This window comes from Hevea brasiliensis, chromosome 15 (genome assembly GCF_030052815.1).
Source record: "Hevea brasiliensis isolate MT/VB/25A 57/8 chromosome 15, ASM3005281v1, whole genome shotgun sequence".
NCBI lineage: Eukaryota > Viridiplantae > Streptophyta > Magnoliopsida > Malpighiales > Euphorbiaceae > Hevea > Hevea brasiliensis.
In genome coordinates, this window is record NC_079507.1 from 46,047,708 (window position 1) to 46,069,405 (window position 21,698).

Sequence of the window (21,698 nt, forward strand, 5' to 3'; positions counted from 1 at the left end):
CAATTTACAATCAACCATTGCCTGATGACGTGACAACCAGTCCATTCCCAAAATTACGTCAAACTCATGGAAAGGCAACTCAATCAGGTCTGCCAAGAATTCATACCCCTGAATCCTTAACGGGCAACCTTTGTACACTTTGTTCACCACTACACTATGGCCCAATGGATTAGTGACCAGGATGTCTTGGTCACTCTCCCCTACTAGTATCCCCCTTTCTATAGGTAAGTTGATGCAGATGTATGAATGAGTGGACCCTGAATCCACCAATGCATGCACAAATGTATTGTAGAGGGAGAACGTACACCCTAATGACGTCCGGGGCATCTTGCTCCTCCTGAGCTCTTATGGCATAGGCTCTGGCAAGTGGTCTGCCCTCAAGCCTCTCTGCTGGCTCAGATGCAGGCCTCTGTGATGGTCCCACTGCCTCAAATTTACTAGATTTCCTACCCCTATGTGGTCAGAGCAGGTCTGTCTGCTTGTGTTGGAGCAGCTGTAGTAGTTCTACGTGGACAGTTACTTAACTAATGCTCTGTCAACCCACACCTTAAGCAGGCACTAGTCACTCTCCAACACTCCCCCTTATGCCACTTCAGGCAATGCGGACATGCAGAAGATGCTGGGGCTGGTCCCCTAAACCCCATGCCTGGAGAGCTGCCCACTGATGGTGTGGATTGACCTCTCCTAGGGGTGAACTGTGGCCTGGGCCCCTGAGACTGACCTTGACCTTATGGTTGCCCTGAACTCTGTGCAGGTGGACCTTTGAACTTCTTCCTAGGTGCAAGAGATGAACTAGACTGACCCGGGCCCCTCTTCTGCTGTCTCTCTCTTCTGGTCTGCTCACTTATTCTAACCTTTTCAACTTTTATTACAGCTTCCACTAACTTGGTGAAGTCTGTGATTCCCAAGGCAGTGATCATGATTTTTATATTGTCATTTAATCCCTCTTCAAATCTCTTACACCTTTCGACTTCATTAGGGACTATCTCCCTTCCGTAGTGGCTCAGTCTGACAAATTCTTTTTCATACTCGGCCACTGTCAACGGTCTCTGCCTCAGGTTAATGAACTCTCTTCTTCTCTCTTCCAAGTATACACTATCCACATATTTCTTCTTTAATTCTGAGAGGAATAAGTCCCAAGTTATTACTTCTGGTTGCACTTCACTAGACACTGTATCCCACCATTGGTAGGCATCATCTTGCAATAGAGATACAGCAACTTCTAGATTTTGACACATCACTAGACACTATTTAGTTCTTTAATTTTTATCTCCTTTTACTCATTTTTAAGTAGTTTATAATGATGTGTCAAAATTTGGTTGGGTGGGAGGATGTTTAATGACATCATAATGATGTCATAATTCAAATTTCTTTCATTTTCTTTCCTTTTCTTGTCTACTTAATTTTAATTTAATTTTTAGCAATATTTATTCACATTTTGTGTCATAATAATTATTTACTTAACTGGACAAGTTGGCCAAAAATCACCTCTGAAGGCGAAATGACCAAAATGCCCTCTGTTTGGCTTAACAGACCAAAATTGTCTATACCAATTGAAAATTTTTTCTAAGCATTTTCTTAGCATTCTAATGTCATAGGAATCTCAATGACCCTTCTTTGAAGTCCCAAAAATTATTTTATGAATTTTCCCTTGGGTCTAGGGCTCCTAGTTGCGAGAACCGCAACTTCTCACTAAGTTACCCATCGCTAGGGCACCGGCTCATTTAACTTAGTTGTATTTTATTTCTAAAATTTTTCCTAAATTTTTATTATTAATATTTGAGTTAATTATGGTTCCTCACTTTAGTTTAAATATTTTTCCGAACGTTCTAGCTGTCCGGACCCACACTGGTCACCAAAGTAGTAGAATGTACGGAGTTACTACAGGGAGTGTGTTACAGTTTTAAAATTTCAATTAAATGTTTTTAATTCCTACCAAAACTCTCACCACTTCCAAAATGTAAGAAATTGGTTTTAAAATCCCCTGTAGTATATTTAATGGGTTACCGGTAGGCGAAGTACGGTAATTCATTAGATGTACTACGGGATCATTTTATATCTTACGGAAGGGTAAGGTGTGACAAGACAAAAATATGAGAAATTGTTAAATGATGTATTTGACCTTGTTGGAGTTGAGAAATGGTCATTTGTGACCAATTGAGTTATGTTGGAAGTGTTAGAATTAGGTTTAGATTCGGATTGGATGTGGACAGTATGCAGCAGCATGATCAAGGTCCCTTTTAGGGACCAAAACTAAAAATTTACAAGCCCAATTGGTGTGAGGCCAATTGGGAATGAAACTAGACACAAAATGACACATTTTTCATTCAGGAATCATGCTCAAAAAGTGACCAAAACCTAGTGAACAAATTGACCAAATCCAGACTTAGGCAATCTGACCTGTACAAAAATGACTAAATAAACAGTGTTTGTTCATTTGGCCATAACTTGGACTAGGAAGGCCTAAATGACCTGAAATTTTACCAGTAGAAAGCTGAGATATAGACTTAAAACTTTTACGAAGAAACACAAGCCCAAATTATGCCCTTAACCAAGTCATTTAGCCACCTAAAATTGGTAACCTAAAACTGTCAGAACTAGTTTTTGTGCCCAGAAAATCTGGGTTAGGCCAATCCGGCAGCCATGTTCAAATGGCTATAACTTGAGCTACAAAACTCTAATTAGAGTGATTCAAGAAGGGAAATAAAGTTAAGACAATAGGAAACATTTTCTATGAAGAAAACTTTGCCAAATTCTAACAGCAACATGACCAATAGAACAGTGCAAAACATGACACCAAAACTGAAAATTTGCAATTTTGCCTAAAGGACTTAAAATTTGAGAAAACAACCAAAACCAACAAGTTATGTAACTAAAATGTGGTATGTGGGTGAAATTAGAATTTTCATACCTATTAAGCCTTAGAAAGTCAACAAATTGATTTAAATAGTGTAGTAAATAATATCCCCGAAACACAAATTTTAAAGAACGTCAAGTTTAGCATATTAAAGCTAGGTAAAAGTAAATTTGAATTTATTTTTAGATTTATGATAAGTTATGATACAGAAACGCTGTGAAACTATGTATTTCAGTGGAAAAAAATACTGGGAAAGAACCCGAGGCGTCGAGTCAAGGCCAAGAGGCGACTCGTATAAGGTTTGTGCACAATATAGAATTTCTGAAAATTTTCTTCTGCACATTGTTTTGAATAAATTGAAATATTGAATTGTAACACCATTGTCTTCAAATGTTTACTATGCTTCCGATTTAAATTGTTGAAAAATTAATTTATGTTTGAAATGGAAATAAATGTTTAGTAAATTATTAAGATAATTTTGAAACCACAGTGTCATGACCACATATTTGAATACCTCACTAGCATGACTAGTGAGGGAAATCAGTTTCGAATTTTGATTCCTTCTCTGGCTGAAATGTTGAGGTATGGGCCAGTAGAAGAAGAAAAAGAATGGGTTCCCATATATTTGAGCTAGCTAGCCTTGTGATGTGACTTCTCATAAGCCTCTGGCTACTGAGATGATATTTGTTTCGAATGGCATGATATAACTGTATGTTTTTATGAAATTGTTTAGATTAAAATTTTATAAGTCATGTTTTGAATGTATTTCTCATGTTCAATTTAATTTTTGAATAAATATGATTTAAATTCCGCATAAAGATTATTTCAGTATGTTGTGCACCACTGAGTCCTAGTACTCGTGATGGTATTATTCTTTGTCATGCAGATATAGAGACTAGAGGAGTAGCAGAGTGAGCTGCTGAGGATTGTGGAGCGACCTACCCTGAAGTTCTATCGGGTATATTTTATACCCTGATTGTAAAAACTAGTTTGATGTATGTAAATGTATGTAACTTTATGGACATGTAAAATTGGTTATAAGCAGTTGTATAAAGCTTCTAATAAATTTTGGTTTGGATTTTTCTTAATATAAATCTTTGTAATGATGTATATAAATTATTTTATCTTTAATGAAATATGAATGGAAGTATTTTATTTTAATTGGAATGAAATTGATTAATAGTATTTTGATGATTGTTGAATTTTGAAAATTGAGAAATGATGTTGAAATTGGTTGGGATGGTTGTGGAATTGATGAAGTTATTGAGATAAATCATTGAAAGTGCTTTTTAAAGGTATTTGAAGAACTGTTTTCTCAAAATACAGACTGCACTCTGCCGAAATTTTTCTAAAATTTGCAGACAAATAAAAAGGGACAAAAATTTTAACTAGTTTTCAAACTCTAATTAAATGTTTTAACACTTATTAGAAAATGCTCACCACTTCAAAAGGATAAGAAAATGATTTTAAATCCCTTGTAAGGTACTTAATGAGTTATCGGTAGGTGAAGTTCGGTAGTTCATTAGGTATTCTACGGGATCATGTTACGCCTTACAGAGGGGTAAGGTGTGACAGGAGAAAAGGCTAGAAACTTTCCTATTTTGCATTTGTTCTATCCAATATACACTATTGCCCAAAAATTCATATTTAACCTGCAAGAAAGAAATTTATGTCAAAATTGAGTTAAATGGGGTAAAAATAAAAATAAAAATTCTTAAAAACAACTAAAAGAAAAATTTTGGGGTGCCTCCCAAAGAGCACTAATTTTAGGTCATTAGCTTAACCCATTTCAAAAGTGCTATCAAAGAGTGGTTGATGCCCATAGTAATTGTTATATAACATAACATGTGGGTCTTGACTCTGAGTGCCTTCAAGATTGGCTAGATATGAAAAAAGTTTGTGTTTAGCTCGAACAACACTTAGAGTGAAATCTTTTGCTTGGGATGAAGACTATTTCAGCTCATAAATGACATAAGATGATGCTGGAGATGTCCATGAGAGAAAAGGATCTTCTAGTGGGGTATGCGTAAACACCATCAATGAGCTCAAATTGATGGTTTTATCAATTTCCTCATCCGCCAATTTCTCTTTTGATTCGACTTTAAGTAAATGCTCTTCTAATGACCCTCTAACTAGAAAGGAGTTATTTTCTTAAACTTTAAGTTCCACTTCATCAATTTCTTCACTCACCAATATCTCTTCTAACTCCTTCTCTTATAGGAACTCTATTGTTAACCCATCTTCAAAGGAATTTTCTTCTTTCATTTTAAGTTCAACTCATCTTCAAAAGAATTTTCTTCTTTCATTTTAGGTTCTACTTCTTCCAAAGGTTTAGATTCCCATGAAGCTTTTTCATAACTCATCTCAGTGTTCCCCACTTTGCTTCTTTAATTCCTCCTCATACAGTTTCCTCATCATATTGATTGATGGCCTATTTTTCTCTATTGATTTCTCAAAATCATTTAATTTAGCTACTATGTCTTCAAATCTCACTCCATTCTCTTCTTGAAGTTTAGATAGTTGGTGTGAAAATATTGGGTTGGTAGAAGTGTAGAGGTATTAGTGACTCCAAGCCCAATGCCAATGGTAATTAAAATCCACCATGTCATTCAATAAGTGAATGGCTTCCTCATGACTTCTTTGAAGAATGTGATCACCAGTTGCCCTAGCTCTATTATTTACCCAATTTCTTATCGCTTCATCCAAACCATCATAAAAAACAAAGAATTAGAGACTGATTTGAAAGGTTGTGGTTGGAGAATCTCTCTATCAAGTCATTGAATCTTCCCCAAGTAGCATAAAAAGGTTCCAAGTATTGTTGAACAAAATTTGTAAAGACCTGATAATAAAACATCTTAATATAACTCATAAAACAGACAAATGATAACAAAATTAGAAATATAAAAGAAATCTTCAAAAAGAAAAACACAAAGTAATAATAAAAGAAAATTAAAAAGAAATTGTCTAAATTAACCAAACAACCAACTCATCTAATATTAAACAAACAATCCTTCGGTAACGGCGCCAAAAACTTGATATATATTTTTCACAAGTGCACGAGTCGTATCAAGTAATAGAATAATGAGTAGAGTATCGTTCCCATGAGAAATTGTATTTAAGTGCTAAACTATAATTGTTTTGATTACTTAGACTGATGAAGAATTACAGGAGAACTAAATTAACTAAATGTTGCAATTTAAATGGAAAATAAAGAAAAAAAGCAATGGGTAATGTAAATAAATTCTTAACTAAGCAAAATTTAACTAAATAATAATTGTTAAGCAAGAACAAAATTCAATTAATAATAAAAGTGATTCTAGAGTAGGGGTTCGTGCTTTAAACCAAATGAGATTTGGCTAGGTTCATCCAATTTTTAAGAAAATCCATGGTTTAAAGGTGGCTAATTCTAATCTCCTTTAATTTCTTTCTCAAGCAAACCAAAGAGTATTTTAAGAAAACCAAACTCTACTCTCGTACAATGTTTGATTTACCCAAAACCCATTAAGCCTTTTAATCAACCAACTAATCCTCTTAATGCCTAGTTTATCTCTAACACTGGGTAATTATGTTCAAAACTTTGATTATCTATCAAAGATTTTTACTTCTTGATCCTTTAATCAAAGATTAAAAATTATACCTAATGGAATCCAACACTAGGCAAGTCAATAAAGTACACAAAGAATGAATCAAAACACATAAATATCATAAATATGAATTAAACCCATCTAAATCCACAAATTAATTCAAAACATTATAACCTAACTCTGAATTCTTGGAAAATTTACTCACTCATAATGATATTTACAATAGAATATGATAAAATAAATGAAAGAAACATAAAATGATGCTAAAAGTAGAAAAATCAATGTGAATAAAATCCCAAATCTCAGAAAATCTGTAGTTGCAAGTCACTTTTGCAAGAGAAAATCCAGCAATGGCTTCCTCTCCTTCTCATGGTCTTTTTCTCTCCATTTCTCCTTATTTTCTTTTTTTTATTATTATTTTTTGGTTTATTCTTTCTTTCTTATGGCTTCCTCTTTCTTATAGCTAAAAAAAAAAAAGATCTATTTATATGTCTCTAAAATCTGCCCTAAAATAGGCTAAAAAGGAATAAAGACAAAAAGTACAATGAGTGTGAGGTATAAAAATAATTCTAATTAGCATAAAAATCTACTAGACAACATGACCCAGTGTAGGATTTCAACATGCCCCGTGTGGAAAAACTGGTGAAGTAACATGGTGCATGTGACATCATCTAAAAATTGTGGCCTCCCTTAACTTTTCTCTTTACTGCAATTGACGAGGTAACATACCTCATGTCACTTTGTCTGAAAATTGTTGTTCCTCTTAAATTTTCTTTCTATTGAATTTGAGAAGTAACACTACCCAATGTAAGATCTTAGGAAGATCTCTAACTTTCTTCAAGCAAATTTTCTTCAATTCTTCACCACTTTAAGCCTTTAAAAAACAATAAATCATTTCTATTTGCACCTTTTTACCTTCAAATCATCTTAAAACATATTAAAAATATAAAAATTTCAAAAATCAAATATAAAATACTAAAAATTAACAATTAAACTAAATTAAAGACTAAAATGCTATAAAACTTTAAAATAAAAAGGCAAAATGGATGCAAAATTATCCTAAAATGCCCATATAAAATATATGCAGCAGACCAGGCCCATAAGGCTCCTAAACAACATCCTTTACTACTTCTGCAGTCACTAGAGGAGCTATTGGTGCTATACCTGAGGCACTGGTGTGGTTGGTTAAGGTGCTTGCACCGTAGTCATGAGATTGGGGCATTTGTGCCTATTGGGGCAGTGGTACCACCTGAGAATTTGCCATTGCCTCTACATTATAAACACCCAGATGAGCTATAAGGTTAGTATTACTGAGAATTTAGGTATGAGCAACAATCCTACTATTGGGGTGACTGGTTTACACTGATGTTCTAAACTGGTTAGCCACATGTTTCTCTCTCTTGTGAGGTGGCTGGTACTATTTTTCATTCTAAGCACGATTACACCCTAAGGAGTTCTTGGTTGAGATTGCTTCTCGAGCTCCCTAAGGCTCCTATATACAGAATCAAACTCCTCTAGCCTAGTAAACTGACCATCATACAATGTAGGTATTGAAAATTTTAACTTTTCAACTAAGAGTTGAATTATATCAACAAGTTTGTTCAAAGTTTGACCATTTTTATCCAACCATTCATTTAAGTCTTTTTGCAAGACCGCAACGATGGATGGTGCATTAGTTTCTTCAATAACAGTAACAAAAACTGACTCACTCTGTCTCTATTTTGGATCAACAACTAAGGTATGCACAGTCTTTGTTGGGTCAGGATTTTGAACCTCTTCTCTCTGGGGAATTGGTTATTTTTCAAATTGTTCCACCATTTGGGGAACTTAGAAATTTGAGTCCCTTTGATTCTTGAGCACAGTAGTGTCTTTGCTTAGTAGGCTTTTTGTTTTTAGAGGCATTGGAAACCATATCAAAAATAAATACTGAAGAAAAGGTGAGATTCATGTTAAAAATTGTTTGCAATTTTTTGTTAAGAACATTGAAAAAATTATTTAACATTGTAAGAGATAGTCCCACCAGGTATGCCAAAAATTATTTGCTGCAAAAATAATTTGGCTAACAAACGGCTTGAATGCGAGCATGCCAGATACCGAATACTTTAGGCCTCATAATTAAATTAATGCAGTAAAAATTAATTAAATTAATTTCACAAAAAATAATTTAATTAATCACAAGTTTAAAAATAATTAGTTAGCCGGAATAATTATTTTTGATGCAAACAAAAATTATATAATAAATTATCTTTTTTTAATCATTTACCAGCCATAAAAATTTTACCGGGTGATTTCATAAAAGTACATGCCTAAGAAAAAATTTTTGTTTCAAGAAACTTCGTTTTTTTTTTTTCTAATAAATGAATGATATTTCTGAAATTCAATAAGTATTTTAATTTTTTGACAATTTTCTCATTAGGTTAGGAAAAATTGTATTATTTGATAGATAAATAAATTATTTAGTGAAGAAATTTAAATTTAAAATTAATTTATAGGATTTTAAAACATAATATATTGCATAAAATTAGAAGTAGGGTAAATTACTATGAGGTTCTTATATTATGTCAAAATTTATTAGTTGATCTCTAAAATTCTTATACCCAATTAAAACGTCCCTTATTTATTCTAAACAGAACTAATTAGTCATTCTGTTAACTTTTTAACACATTCTGTTAAATAGATGAGAAAAGTCAAAAATGCCTTTTTATTCTTCCCTCAAATCCCTAACCCGAATCACTTATGTTCTCTAATGCTTATGTTCTTCTCTCCCTCATCGAAGAAGAATAATGTCGACTTTCCCACGTGCATGTCTTCCTTTCCTATTTCTTCACTCCTCGGCTTTAGCTTCCCATCACCCCGAATCTATTTCCTAACTATCAACGAGGCCTAACATTCTGTAGACCACACTCCATACCCCTAACCTCACCGTCACCCCTAACCCTATCTCCCCAAGATCCACAAAGAGCCATCGACATTGGGACTCGAGAACACATAGGAGTCATGCATTGTTTCCTAATGATTCTGACCAGCCCCGAATCACTTCTCTTCCCTAATGCTTATGTTCTTCTCTCCCTCATCAAAGAAAAACAATGGTGACTTTCCCAACTGCATGTCTTCCTTCTCCATTTCTTCACTCCTCAACTCCAGCTCCCCATCTCCCCCAACCTATTTCCTAACTATCAATGAGGCCTAACATTCTAGAGACCACACTCCATACCCCTAACCTCACCGTCGCCCCCAACCTTGCCTCTTCGAGATCCACAAGGAGCCATCAACGTCAGGACTCGAGAACATAAAAGAAAACATGAAGGAGCCATCCATTGTTTCCCAATGATTCCAACCATGGCAACTTGTTCTACAGACCCTCACCAACGAAGCATGGCTAACGGTCTAGACTCTTGCCTCACCTCTCAAGCTCTTAACACTCCATCCCTCCTTCAATCGCCTGGCTATTAATTCCTCCACTATAATTTAGGAATCGTAGGGCCTTGGCTTTGGGACTTGGGTTAGTTATTTCTTGTTCTATTGTTTTTGGGACTTGAGTTTGTTGAGATTTGATGTTACTTGACAGATTAGGACCTGAGTTTATTGAATTTGTTAATTTTGATCTGTTAATCTGTGTGTTCAATTTAATTTATATTTTGTTAAGATTTGACTTGTTGTTTTGAGGTAATGATTGCATAATTGATTTGAGATTGAGATTGCAAAAATCTGTTTGTTTGTTTTGTTGATTCTTGAGTAACTAATGAACTGAACCAAGCGGGGAAGAGTTTAGTATAGGTCAAAGAAACCAACTTATATTGCTTCATTATGGAGAATGAAATAGAGAGAAAGAAACAAGGGAGGGAAAGATGGAGTGGGGGAGGGAGAAAGAAACAAGGGTGGCAAAGATGGAAAGGGGGGTGAGAGAGAGAGAGAGAGAGAGAGAGAGAGAGAGAAAGAGAGAGCAAAGGGAGGGACAGGGAAAATCGGAGAGACAATAAGGTTACTTTGAGGATAAAAAATTTTCTTTTCTAAGACTAAGCATTTAGGCATTGACTCACATAAATCAGAATAAAAAAAAAAGTTAGACATAATAACTAAGTAGTTTAATTTTATAAAATAGTGGGAAATTTTAATTGAGTTCAAAAATTTAGATATGAATTCATAAATTTAGACATAATACATGAATCTCATAATAGTGTTTATTATTATTATTATTATTATTATTTATTTTTCTATCAAGTTGCCCCCCGCCCCCCTACCTTTCTTTTGTCCCACAACAAATAACGGAACTATCATTTGACGACACTCGGTGCACCTCACGAAGCCTTCTCCACTCCTCATCTTCGACCATTCCTTTGGTTTAACAATAACTCCAAACCTCCGAGGCTCCGACAAAGTATCCATGAGCTTCAGTTTAGCGCGCTTCTTCCTCCAAATTGGAAATTCTTCAAAAGCTGCAAATATCAGCAGCAGCAACTATGGCTATCTGCTTTCAACTCCCAACACACGCAAATTTACCGCGATTCCCACCACCAGAGCTCATAAGGTTTTTAAAGAGCTTTTTTTAAATTATTTAATAGTTCTTTCTTTCGTTTATTTACTTTTTCTTTCTAAAAGGATGTAATCTTTTTCCATTTTGATATGCATAGTCGATTGAGGAGCTGCTGGTGGTGGTTGGAGGCGGCGCTGCTGGGGTGTATGGGGCAATTAGAGCCAAGACTGTGGCACCTAATCTTAATGTGGTGGTTATGGAGAAGGGAAAGCCTCTATCCAAGGTTTTGATTTCTTTTTTTTTTTTTTTTGGAATTAAACAAGTAGGCTTCTGTTAGACTTACATCAATTGATTAACCCATGTTTTCTTTTGTTTTTCTTGGCCTTTTTTGAATGGGTGATGGTTATTTTTATTGACAGGTGAAAGTATCTGGGGGAGGCAGATGCAATGTCACAAATGGGCATTGTTCTGACCATATGGTAAGCAATTTTTATCTCACAATGGATTGATTTTAGAGTTCTTTCAATTTTTGAAATTTCTGCAATGCTTTTGAATTCAGTTGAACCACCTGCTTGTAATGTTAGTATCAGAGCATGTATTTTGTTGAACTGGATTCTCCATAATTTTGTAGCATGTTTTATGAGACAATCTACTAGTTCTCAATGGGATTTTGACCTTTCAAAATCTGTGAAAGGTTGTTGTTTGTAATTTTCATTTTTCCCTCTCTCTTTTCTTTTTCCTTAATGATTGAATTTTTTATATGATTGACGCGAGAAGGAGCCAATAGAAAGTTAGAATTTTGGAGAAGTACTCTAATAAGTTAAGTAGAACGAAAACAGAATATATGCATTGCAAGTTCAGTGAAGGCCGAACTGGTGACAGGGAAGGAGTTAGTTTGGATGGAGTGGTACTGACCTAGATTAATCATTTTAAATTTTGGATGGAGTGGCACTGCCCTAGAGTAATCATTTTAAATGTTTGGATGGAGTGGTACTGCCCTAGAGTAATCATTTTAAATATCTCGGCTCAATCATTCAAGTAAATGGGGGATGTGAGGAGGATGTTAGTCATAGGATTAAAGCCGAATGATTGAAGTAGAGAAGTGCCACGAGAGTTTTATGTGATCGCAAGATTCCCAATAAATGGAAAGGAAAATTTTACCATACAGCCATACGATCGGCCATATTATATGGTAGTGAGTGTTGGACACTGAAGGAGTCATATGTGTCTAAGATAAGAGTTGCGGAGATGAGAATGTTAAGGTGGATGAGTGTTTATACTAGACTAGATAAAATCCGTAATGAGAGTATTAGAGAAAAGGTAGGAGTGATACCAATTGAGGATAAGTTGAAAGAATGGAGATTGAGTTGATTTGGTCATGTGAAGCGTAGACATATGGAAACTCCAGTTAGACAAGTAGAACACATTAGATTAGAGGATAGAAAGAAAAGAAGGGGTAGACCTAAATTGACTTGGATGAGAGTAGTACAACATGACCTAGAAGTACTACACATTTCTGAAGATTTAACCCAAAATCGTTTAGAATGGAGAAAGAGAATCCATATAACCGACCCTAAATTTTTGGGATAAAGGCTTAGTTGAATTGAGTTGAATTGAGTTGAGTTGATTGAATTTTTTATATTATCTTGAGTGTATAACAGAAAATGAATACAGTGAGGTTTCTTTAAAATAAAAAAAAATAATAATAAATGTATGAAGCATTTATATTTGGATACTGGTATTTGATCATTTATTGACGTGTTACTATATGAAGTTTTTGGAGCTGAAATTGGGCAGATTAATTCAATATTCAACTTTACAGAACTTGTTTACCAGTCTTTACTTTCTTTTGGATCTTGCATTATTTATAAGGAATATATATATATAAAGAGAGAGAGAGAGAGAGAGAGAGAGAGAGAGAGAGGGAGGGAGGTTTGATGAACAACTGTGATATCGATCAGTTTCTTGGACATCTTGAGTTTGGTGTAAGGTTTTCACATTAGACATAACCCAAATGAGAAATGCTAGTGACACTTTCTTGTGCATTCTCTTTATATACTTCCTTCATTATTTATCCCATGTAACCTAAAACCTATTTTACATGTTGAATAAAGTATCCATTTTTAGACTCTGCAAATTCTAAACTTATTTGTGAATTTTGGCTCTTTTACTAATTATATTAATTTAAATTTCTTAATAAATTAAATTTATGATTTTTGATTGCATGAAATTTCTATTTATTAATTATTTTCATTTTATAAATTCTCGCATGATCTAACTAAAAAGAGTGAAAAAAAAATAATACTGAACTGTATTCGACCTGTACGATAGGTTTCAAGTTACACGGAATAAAATTTAGACCAATAATAATAATAAAGAAAAAAAGTGTATAAAAGAGAGTGCATAGGGAAGTGTTGGTTGTATTCCCCTACCAAAATATTTTATATGATATCTAAACACTCTCTTAAACAAGTTCAGGTATAATAAAATGTTTAATTTAAATTAAAACTTGCATAGGTTCTAATTGGTATCTGCTAACTTAAATTGTTGAATATCTACTTGTAAATTGGGAATCTTTAAAACTTGCTCTATGTTTATTATCATTTGCAGATTTTGGCAGAACATTATCCTAGGGGTCATAGAGAATTGAAAGGATCTTTCTTCAACACACATGGCCCAGTGGATACCATGTCCTGGTTTTCTGATCATGGGGTAGCACTGAAGGTTGTCATGAAAACTGCCTATATTTTGTTACTTCCCTTATTCTGTTATTTATGCTTATGTGCCTATAGATTGAGGATGATGGAAGGGTGTTTCCCACCAGCAATAGCTCGTCTTCAATTATTGATTGTCTTCTAACCGAGGCAAAGCACAAGGGAGGTAGGTTTTTCTTAGCCCACAGTTCATGTATTTTAATTTGCTGGCCTCAACTTAAAACTTATGCATTTTTATAGCAATCTCTCTTTCTTCCTGTTTCTTTCTTCTTTTTCTTCAAAGTATCTGTTTGGCATAAAGATAATATTATCAGTAACTCAAGGGTGTAATCCCCATTCTGAATAACATTTTATGAGATGTTGATTTATGAGCCTTCAAAGCTGGTCTTGTAACTCTTGGGAAGATGTTTATTTGTTCCTTTTGGGATATGAATTTTAGACCATTTAAATAGGAGTCTTCTCAATATTGTGAAAATTTTGAAAGCTATTCAATCTAAAATGTGAGTTCCTCTATTAGTTTCTCTACAAACTGGAAAAGTTGTAATAAATGCTTCTGTTGATGCTGGTGGAAAGTTTCATCTGAAGATTGAGAAACGTACAGTTTTTGAATCTGTTGAAGCTGATTATCTATTGATTGCGAGCGGGAGTAGCCGACAGGTACTAATGGATTAATGTTCACTTGAATCATCATGTGTATAACTGAGATTCCTAATAAAATTGCCATTTTTTTTTTGGGTCTCAGGGTTATAGTCTTGCAACTCAGCTTGGCCATTCAATTGTGGATCCAGTACCAAGTTTATTTACTTTCAAGATTGAAGATTCATTGCTTGCAGAGTTGTCAGGGGTAAAGCTTCTTTTTAATCAGCTAAGACTTTTCCGTGTTACTTTAAAAGTTGGCAAAATCTATTATTTTTGTTTATGTAATATGAGTATTCAAGTAAAAGACACTATTATTTTTACTATTAATAGAGTCATTTATCAATTTTCTCTGTTCCATTATTTTCAGAATGAGAATACCTTCTCTCCCCGCCTCCCCCGGCCCACACCCCCCCCCCCCCTCCAACCCAAAAAAATAAATAAATAAATAAAATAAAGAACAGTAATTTTTGCCGGTTCAGCTGCATGGAAAATATTTTCATAATTTTCTTCTGTATATTCTTTCTTTTTTTTTTTCAAATTCTGTCCTTCATTAAGGCATTCTAGATAAACATACATATCCAGAGTATCTAGATATTTCTAGGCATTTTCACAAGTTGAATTTGTGCTATACTAACGTTATTTTGTTAATTGTTTTGTTTTTCTAATTCTTAGGTTACATTTCCTAAAGTTGAAGCCAAGCTGAAATTAGAAAATGTCCAAAGGAATATTCCATACCTTAAACAGGTAAGCTTTCCCAACTGCAATGATTTATATGTGTAAAGATAGCAAGATTTAACTGGAACTTATAAATTCAGGTTGGGCCTATGCTAGTTACACATTGGGGACTCAGTGGGCCAGTAATTCTCCGGTTATCTGCTTGGGGTGCTCGTGATCTGTTTACTTCAGGTTACAAAGGTATTATGAAAAGCTTGATTCTGTCCCCCATCCCCTCGTTTGTCTTTCTTCTTTATTAACTTAACAAGATTGGACGCAGGCATGCTTATAGTGGATTTTATACCTGATTTGCATATAGAAGACATAAAGTCAATCCTCAGTCAACACAAGAATAAATTTGCGGTAATCTTCAGTCAAATATTGCTTCTTGCAAGTTCTGTAAAATTATGTTGCACGAGTTTGAAATTGGAAAATAATTTTTGACACTGGACAATAGAGTTGTGAGGCGATTTGAAGCTAGTCTTTGGATAACATAACTCGCCATGGTTGACCTACATAGATAGGTAACTTATTTTTGTAGGTTGGCTTATCAGTTTGGATGAGTATACCACAAGTGCATAGAACTTAACAAATGGGCATTAAGTCATTTACTTTGTGATGATGTGAGGATTTTGCCTTCCAATGTTGCTTTTTAGGAAAATGTAACCTAATTAGCAAAAGTGTGAGGTATAAAAGTTTTAAAAACCTCATCAAACATGATATGTCATTGGTTTCCTCATCAAATATTTAAATTAACTTTCAACAACTATAATGGCAGTTGGGGGAAAAAAAATTTTTTTACCGTCTTATTATCCGTTGGGCAGAGTCAAGAGATTGAATTAGTGGGGTCAAAATAATTTTATTATACTCAATTCAAAGAAATATTATTCGTGTGTGTGTGTGTGTGTGTGTGTGTGATTAAAGTTGCCATACAATTGGATAATTAGTAATATGAGTTAATTGCACTTGAGATGCAGAGGGGCTCAGTCATTTAGTTTGGACTTGGATTAGCCAATTCAATTTAAGCGGGCATCCTTAGATTTTTTGGGCCATCGATTGTTAGATTAGGATTGAATTTCCATTTTTTTGGGCCTTTGTTTTTTGGGCACAGAATCAAATAAAGATTTGTCCACTGCATGTATGGGATTTTTTGTTTGAAAAAAAAAATTGTGGGGTCAATTGACCCTACTCACCACCACGTTGCTCTGCTCATGCCGCTAGCCAACTAGCATTTCCATGCTTTCTTGTTAATTAGTGACATCTTCCTTTCTGTTTTATTTAGTAATGTAGGTTTACTGAATAACTTTAGTTTACCCTTTCTTAACATCATATTTGTTTGCAGAAGCAAAAAGCAGTCAATTCATTTCCTTCAGAATTTGGCCTTGCAAAGAGATTTTGGAAATATATATTGGATCGTGAGGTCCTTGGCTGTTTCAAAACAATTTTTTTTATGCTAATATTTTGCCATAAAACAATTTATAAAATGCTTCTTTTGTTATTCGTATGCAGAGTTTAATTGGAGATACCTTATGGGCTTCCATATCAAATAACTTTATCATTTCTATTGCCGATCTTTTGAAACATTGTACATTTAGCATAAAAGGAAAGGTACAACTCCACACTGTGAAATTGCTAAGCTCTATTCCTGATATTCTGTGACACTTTCTTTAGATAATCCGCATTTACTCCTAATGTAGGGGCAATTTAAGGATGAGTTCGTCACTGCTGGAGGAGTTCCTTTGTCCGAGGTTCTCTCTTGGCCTGTTTGGCATTGCTGTTTAGAAAAATATTTTTTTTATATACATTAGTTAGAGAGTATTTAAAATTAAATTTGTTAAGTTTTAATTATAAGAATACTAAAATAATAAAATGATTTTTTCTAAATTGTTTTTTTTAACAGCACCTAAAATAGTGCTTTTTCCTGAAAAGCAATTTTGTCCTTCCAAGTTCCAACCTCAATGCTAAACAAGCACGCACATACACACACACACTCTCTCTCTTTTTCTGACACACACACATACACGCGCACGCACACAAACACACATATTTACTTAAAATATAAATGTTTTTTTTTTCTTTCATGAAGATCTACTTGAACACAATGGAAAGCAAGATATGTCCGCGGCTATTCTTTGCAGGAGAGGTACTGTCTCGTAATCATCTTAGACCTTTTGGCTTTTTGTTCCTTGTTTTGAGCAAGCTACTGTGACACCTTTCATGCTGAAATTTCATTGCCGAAATGTCAAATGAGAAATACCGTGCGAGTATTACTCAGGTTTCAGTGAATTCTAGTATCTATTTATGGATCTCATGACCATTAAAACATCATCTGCAGGTACTGAATGTTGATGGGGTGACTGGTGGTTTTAATTTCCAGGTAGAAAAAGCATCCTTTCATTACAATATATATATATATAAAGTTGTTTGGTAACTTCTTTATTCACTGTGCAAATCTTTTTCTGCTTAAGGTTTGCACTTATTGGCTTCCTTTAGAATAAATCATTTGAAATAAAAGAATTCAATTGAATTTTCACATTTTCTTTTAATAGGAATTTCTTTTTAAGTTAAAGAATTGAATTTTTTCATTCCAAACATGAGAGTCGAGCAGAAAGAAACTAATTTGAATTGAATTTTTGCCAAATTCTAGTTTCCAAGTAGGGGAATTAGAACTTTGGATAGAATTTAAATATTGAATATTGCAACTAGGTCTCTAAGATGTAAATCACCAGAGTTTCGGAAATACTCCATTAGTAAAGCAAATTAATTTCTGAACTGGAATATTTTCTTTTCTTCACTGGGAGGTCCCATTTTAATCTATTTGATCCTCACCAGAATTTTGGAACTATTCCCATTAGTGGAGCAAACTGAATCCATAATGAATTTTTTAAAATAATTGTTTGACACAAATGAACTGGGTAATCCCACCAATGTATGCTATGGATCTCTACAAATTAGACTGTTTGAATAATGGTCACTGCCCTCAAGTTTTACTATTAGTTCTTACTTAAATTCACTATCAATTGTTCTCTTCACAGAATGCATGGTCTGGTGGATACATTGCCGGTACAAGCATAGGTGAACTAGCAGCAATTGAAGATACTCAAAAAGAGGGAGTTTTATGAGATGAAAATTTAGTTCATTAACTTCTTCAATTATAAGTTTATGTATGTGTACGTGATTGACTCAACTCTTGCTTGTACATGTACAATTGAATTGCAAAACAGACCTCATTTTTTATGTATTCCCTTCTTCATATTCAAGTCTACAAAATGCAAATGAATTTTAAGTCATTAACAAAATATTTTGTCTGCTTTAGGTATTTGTAGGTTCCTGTCAATAATGCTTCTAAGATGATCTTTAACTTCCTGGTTAGATCATCACATCATCACACAAATATATATATATATATAAAGCAAGATGTTTTTCTTCTATAGGCCTCCAAGTGTCACTTCTGAATCACTCTATTTGATTTTGTAAAATTGTTCTTTTATCTAAGTTTACCTTTTTTTTTTAAGTAATACGTATTTTAATTTATGTAATTAATTAATAAAAGTAATTATTTTTATCATTATGTTGATATGGTTTTGATAGAGATGTTTTTGTTTCAACAGTCCCAGGTGCTATTACTCTTTCTGGCCCAAGACCATTCAAAGTTTATACTAGAAGGAGGAACGAAGGAAGAGACAAGGAGTGTACTACACTGCTGCAAATAGACAAGGAGAGTACTACACAGCTGGAAATGGACGTTGGAGAGAAATATGGAGGAAGGAACACGTGGCTGAAAGCAGTTACAGTAATGGGAGCAAAGCAGAATATAAGGGATGAAGAATAGAGCAGAAGGGACTCTGGAGGAATTGTGTAAAATTGGGCAGAATTGTTATATGCGCGGGAGTCATCCTGGGGGTTGGATCACCAGCCATTTTTATCTTTCTTTTATCTCTTTTTTTTGTCTTTTATTTCTATAGTAGAAGCCATCAATGGAATTGTATTTCCGAAGGGTTGTATTGTGCTGAAAGTCTATCAAACATTTGTATTACTTTAATACAATCAATCGCAGTTTCTATATTGTTCTTACTTGAGTTAATTTTCTATTGATAAATATTCCTTACCCTACCATTTTTGTGGTCCGACTTGCCGGATCCATATGCCAAAAACAAGAATGGAGGAAAGAATGGAACAAGTAGAGAGGAAGGTAAATACCATTGAGGAAGCTATAACTGCTATGTGCCTAGACCAAGAACAGAGATTCAGTCGATTGGAAAATATGATAGCAACAATGGCTAAGGACAAAACAACTATTGTGGTGGGAGAAACAACAGATCCATCGACTCAAACAACATTACAAGGAGACGTTTCTACCGTTAAACCCACTGCTAGAACTTTGTTGCTTGAAGATGCTGGTACTGTTGCAAAGAAGGTGGATATGCTATCTTTTGATGGGAGTGACCCAGTAGGATGGCTTGCAAGGACCGAACAGTATTTTGAGATTCATGGTGTTCAAAACGAATTAAAAGTACAGTTAGTCTTTGTTAGCATGGAAGGCATACCGCTACATTGGCTCTGATGGTTGAGACAACGCAATCCACAGTTGGCTTGGGAGCAATTACGAGGAAAACTAGTGCAACGCTACAGGGATGATCTTGCTGAAAACCCATACGAGCATATAGCTACTGTAAAGCAAACAAGAACTGTTGCTGAATATGTAGATGAGTTTGTAGCTAGAGCTTCTCGGGTTAATGTCAGATAAGCAATGTTTGAGGTATTTCTTAAGTGGACTACAAGAGGATATTAGAGTGAGGCTACGGTCCTATGATACAGTGGATTTATACCGCACAATGAAATTAGCCAGAGAAGTGGAACGGGAACACTGGCATTTTTCCAAAGGTATGACAAAAAGCATGCAAGGAGAAGGAACAGGGATGACAGCTTCTTCTCATGGATCTGGACCGAAGTATTCAAGCCCAATTGCTCAAAAAAATTTCTCTGGGCCTTCTTTTTACCCAAGAAAAGATGGTGTTTTAAATAAACCACCTGACAAGTCTATTACTCTCTCAAACAAAAACATCTCTATAAGGTTCCATTTATATTTGATTCATAATTGTACATTATGGTTTTATTTAGAAAAATATTTTCATAAATAAAATCATATTTCTTTTGTATGAAAAATTAAAATTTTATAGGAGTTTATTTTTTTTATTTTTTTATTTAATTATCGTATTTGAAATGAAATAATTTAATTTTCTAATTTAAAAAATTTATTTTAAAAAAAATAAGTATAATTATTAGAGAATTTAATTGAATTCTTTTTTATAATTTTTTTTTTTTTTACGATAAAAACACAACCACGCAAGGACAAGACAAAAGCCAAAAATTAAGCTGCGTTCCTCTCTACAATGGGGAGGACAGCAGGAGTGATCAAGCCAGTGCAAATCTGAACATTAAGAAGCAAGCCAAGTGAAAGTTTGTTTTATTTTTTATCAAGTGAAAAATAATTAAATTTTTTCACTTTAAATTTCTAAATATTAGAATAGACAAAAAAAAATAAATTAAATTTTTATAAAATTTTAATTCAAAATAGAGTATAGGAATAATTACATTTTGAGTGATAACAAGACGCATGCACTTACTCAATGGGATCACTTCATGGAAATTGGGACCCACTACAAATATAAATTATATTAACATTAATCTTTTTATTTTATTGTCTTCGGTTGTAACATCTAATCAAAAAATAATAAATATAATTAATAATTTAGTTTGAATGTGATCTTTGTCGAATTGAGTAGTAGTTTTAAATATATTTTATATTTTGTTGAATTTTCATGGTTTTCATAAGCAATTGACTTGGCCATATATAATTCATTTTACATGTTCACATTTTCATCATTATACTATTTAAATATTTTATTATACTACATTATGATTCTTTTTAGCTTTGCTAATTTGCCAGTTTAATTAAATTCAAATTGAATTTTTTTGGTTCAATTAGTCTATAATTTTTATGTTTATCTATTTAATCTAATTTTTATTAAAAATATGAAAAATTATTCTTTATATTTTATATAATTAAAAATTTTCAGAATTTCAAATATAAAAACCCTAAATAAAACAAATAAAAATTTTTTCCATTTGAAATTTTGAATTATTTGAAGGTTAAAAATATTTTTTTTTTATAATTGATTTTGATTGGGACTCGAACGTGAGATTTTTATAACTCTATAGGCTACTTGAGCGCCATTAAGGTAAATGGGTTGAAAATACGATTTTTTTTTGTAAAAAAAGTATGAAATTATTATTTATTACTTTCTCCATTTACATTTTTCAGAATTTATTTTGTACATAATTGTTGGGAGTCTAGAAATATCAAGAGTTTTAATTTTTTTTCATTTTTCAATTTTATCTTATCTCTTTTAAATATAATAATTAATTATATAATTTCTTAAAACCTATCTTATTATTCTCTTTTTTCTTAATTAGCTGAAATAAAAAATAATTTAATTAAATTAAAAAATATTTGATCAAAATTTAGATAATTTTATTACTTTCTTAATCACTGCATAAAAATCTTAAACTAAAAAAAAATACTAAATTAAACTATTTAACCCATAGACTTTAATTTAAGTGTAATTAGATTTTGCCTATAAATTTAGATAATAATGAATTTATATTTAGTCAAGACCGTTAAAATTATAAATGATTCTATCATATAATATTGG

At 33.3% G+C, this 21,698-nt stretch overlaps 1 protein-coding gene across 3 annotated transcripts; it reads left to right on the forward strand.

The window, feature by feature from the left end:
* Positions 1-10,682: 10,682 nt before the first annotated feature.
* On the forward strand, positions 10,683-19,056 carry LOC110650594 (uncharacterized). Of its 3 annotated transcripts, none has more exons than XM_021805636.2 (17): positions 10,683-10,969; positions 11,073-11,198; positions 11,335-11,394; positions 13,526-13,639; positions 13,708-13,795; positions 14,147-14,286; positions 14,372-14,473; positions 14,941-15,012; positions 15,084-15,183; positions 15,263-15,345; positions 16,325-16,402; positions 16,492-16,590; positions 16,680-16,730; positions 17,069-17,125; positions 17,318-17,359; positions 18,018-18,057; positions 18,594-19,056. In XM_021805636.2, exons 1-17 carry the CDS (start codon positions 10,826-10,828, stop codon positions 18,812-18,814), a joined length of 1,617 nt encoding a protein of 538 aa, XP_021661328.1. In that variant the 5' UTR covers positions 10,683-10,825; the 3' UTR covers positions 18,815-19,056. The 3 variants fall into 3 exon arrangements, with proteins under 3 accessions (XP_021661328.1, XP_021661345.1, XP_021661353.1); XM_021805653.2 differs by having other exon boundaries at positions 18,018-18,152; positions 18,594-18,740; XM_021805661.2 differs by having other exon boundaries at positions 18,018-18,146; positions 18,594-18,739.
* The last annotated feature ends 2,642 nt before the right edge of the window (positions 19,057-21,698 follow it).

Excerpts from the sequence above, each read along its gene's own strand:
- LOC110650594 (XM_021805636.2), top strand. The coding sequence starts at position 10,826 with ATGAGCTTCAGTTTAGCGCGCTTCTTCCTCCAAATTGGAAATTCTTCA. Across the intron at positions 13,796-14,146 it reads CGAGGCAAAGCACAAGGGAG|TTTCTCTACAAACTGGAAAA; the intron begins GTAGGTTTTTCT and ends TTCCTCTATTAG. Across the intron at positions 17,360-18,017 it reads CTGGTGGTTTTAATTTCCAG|AATGCATGGTCTGGTGGATA; the intron begins GTAGAAAAAGCA and ends TTCTCTTCACAG.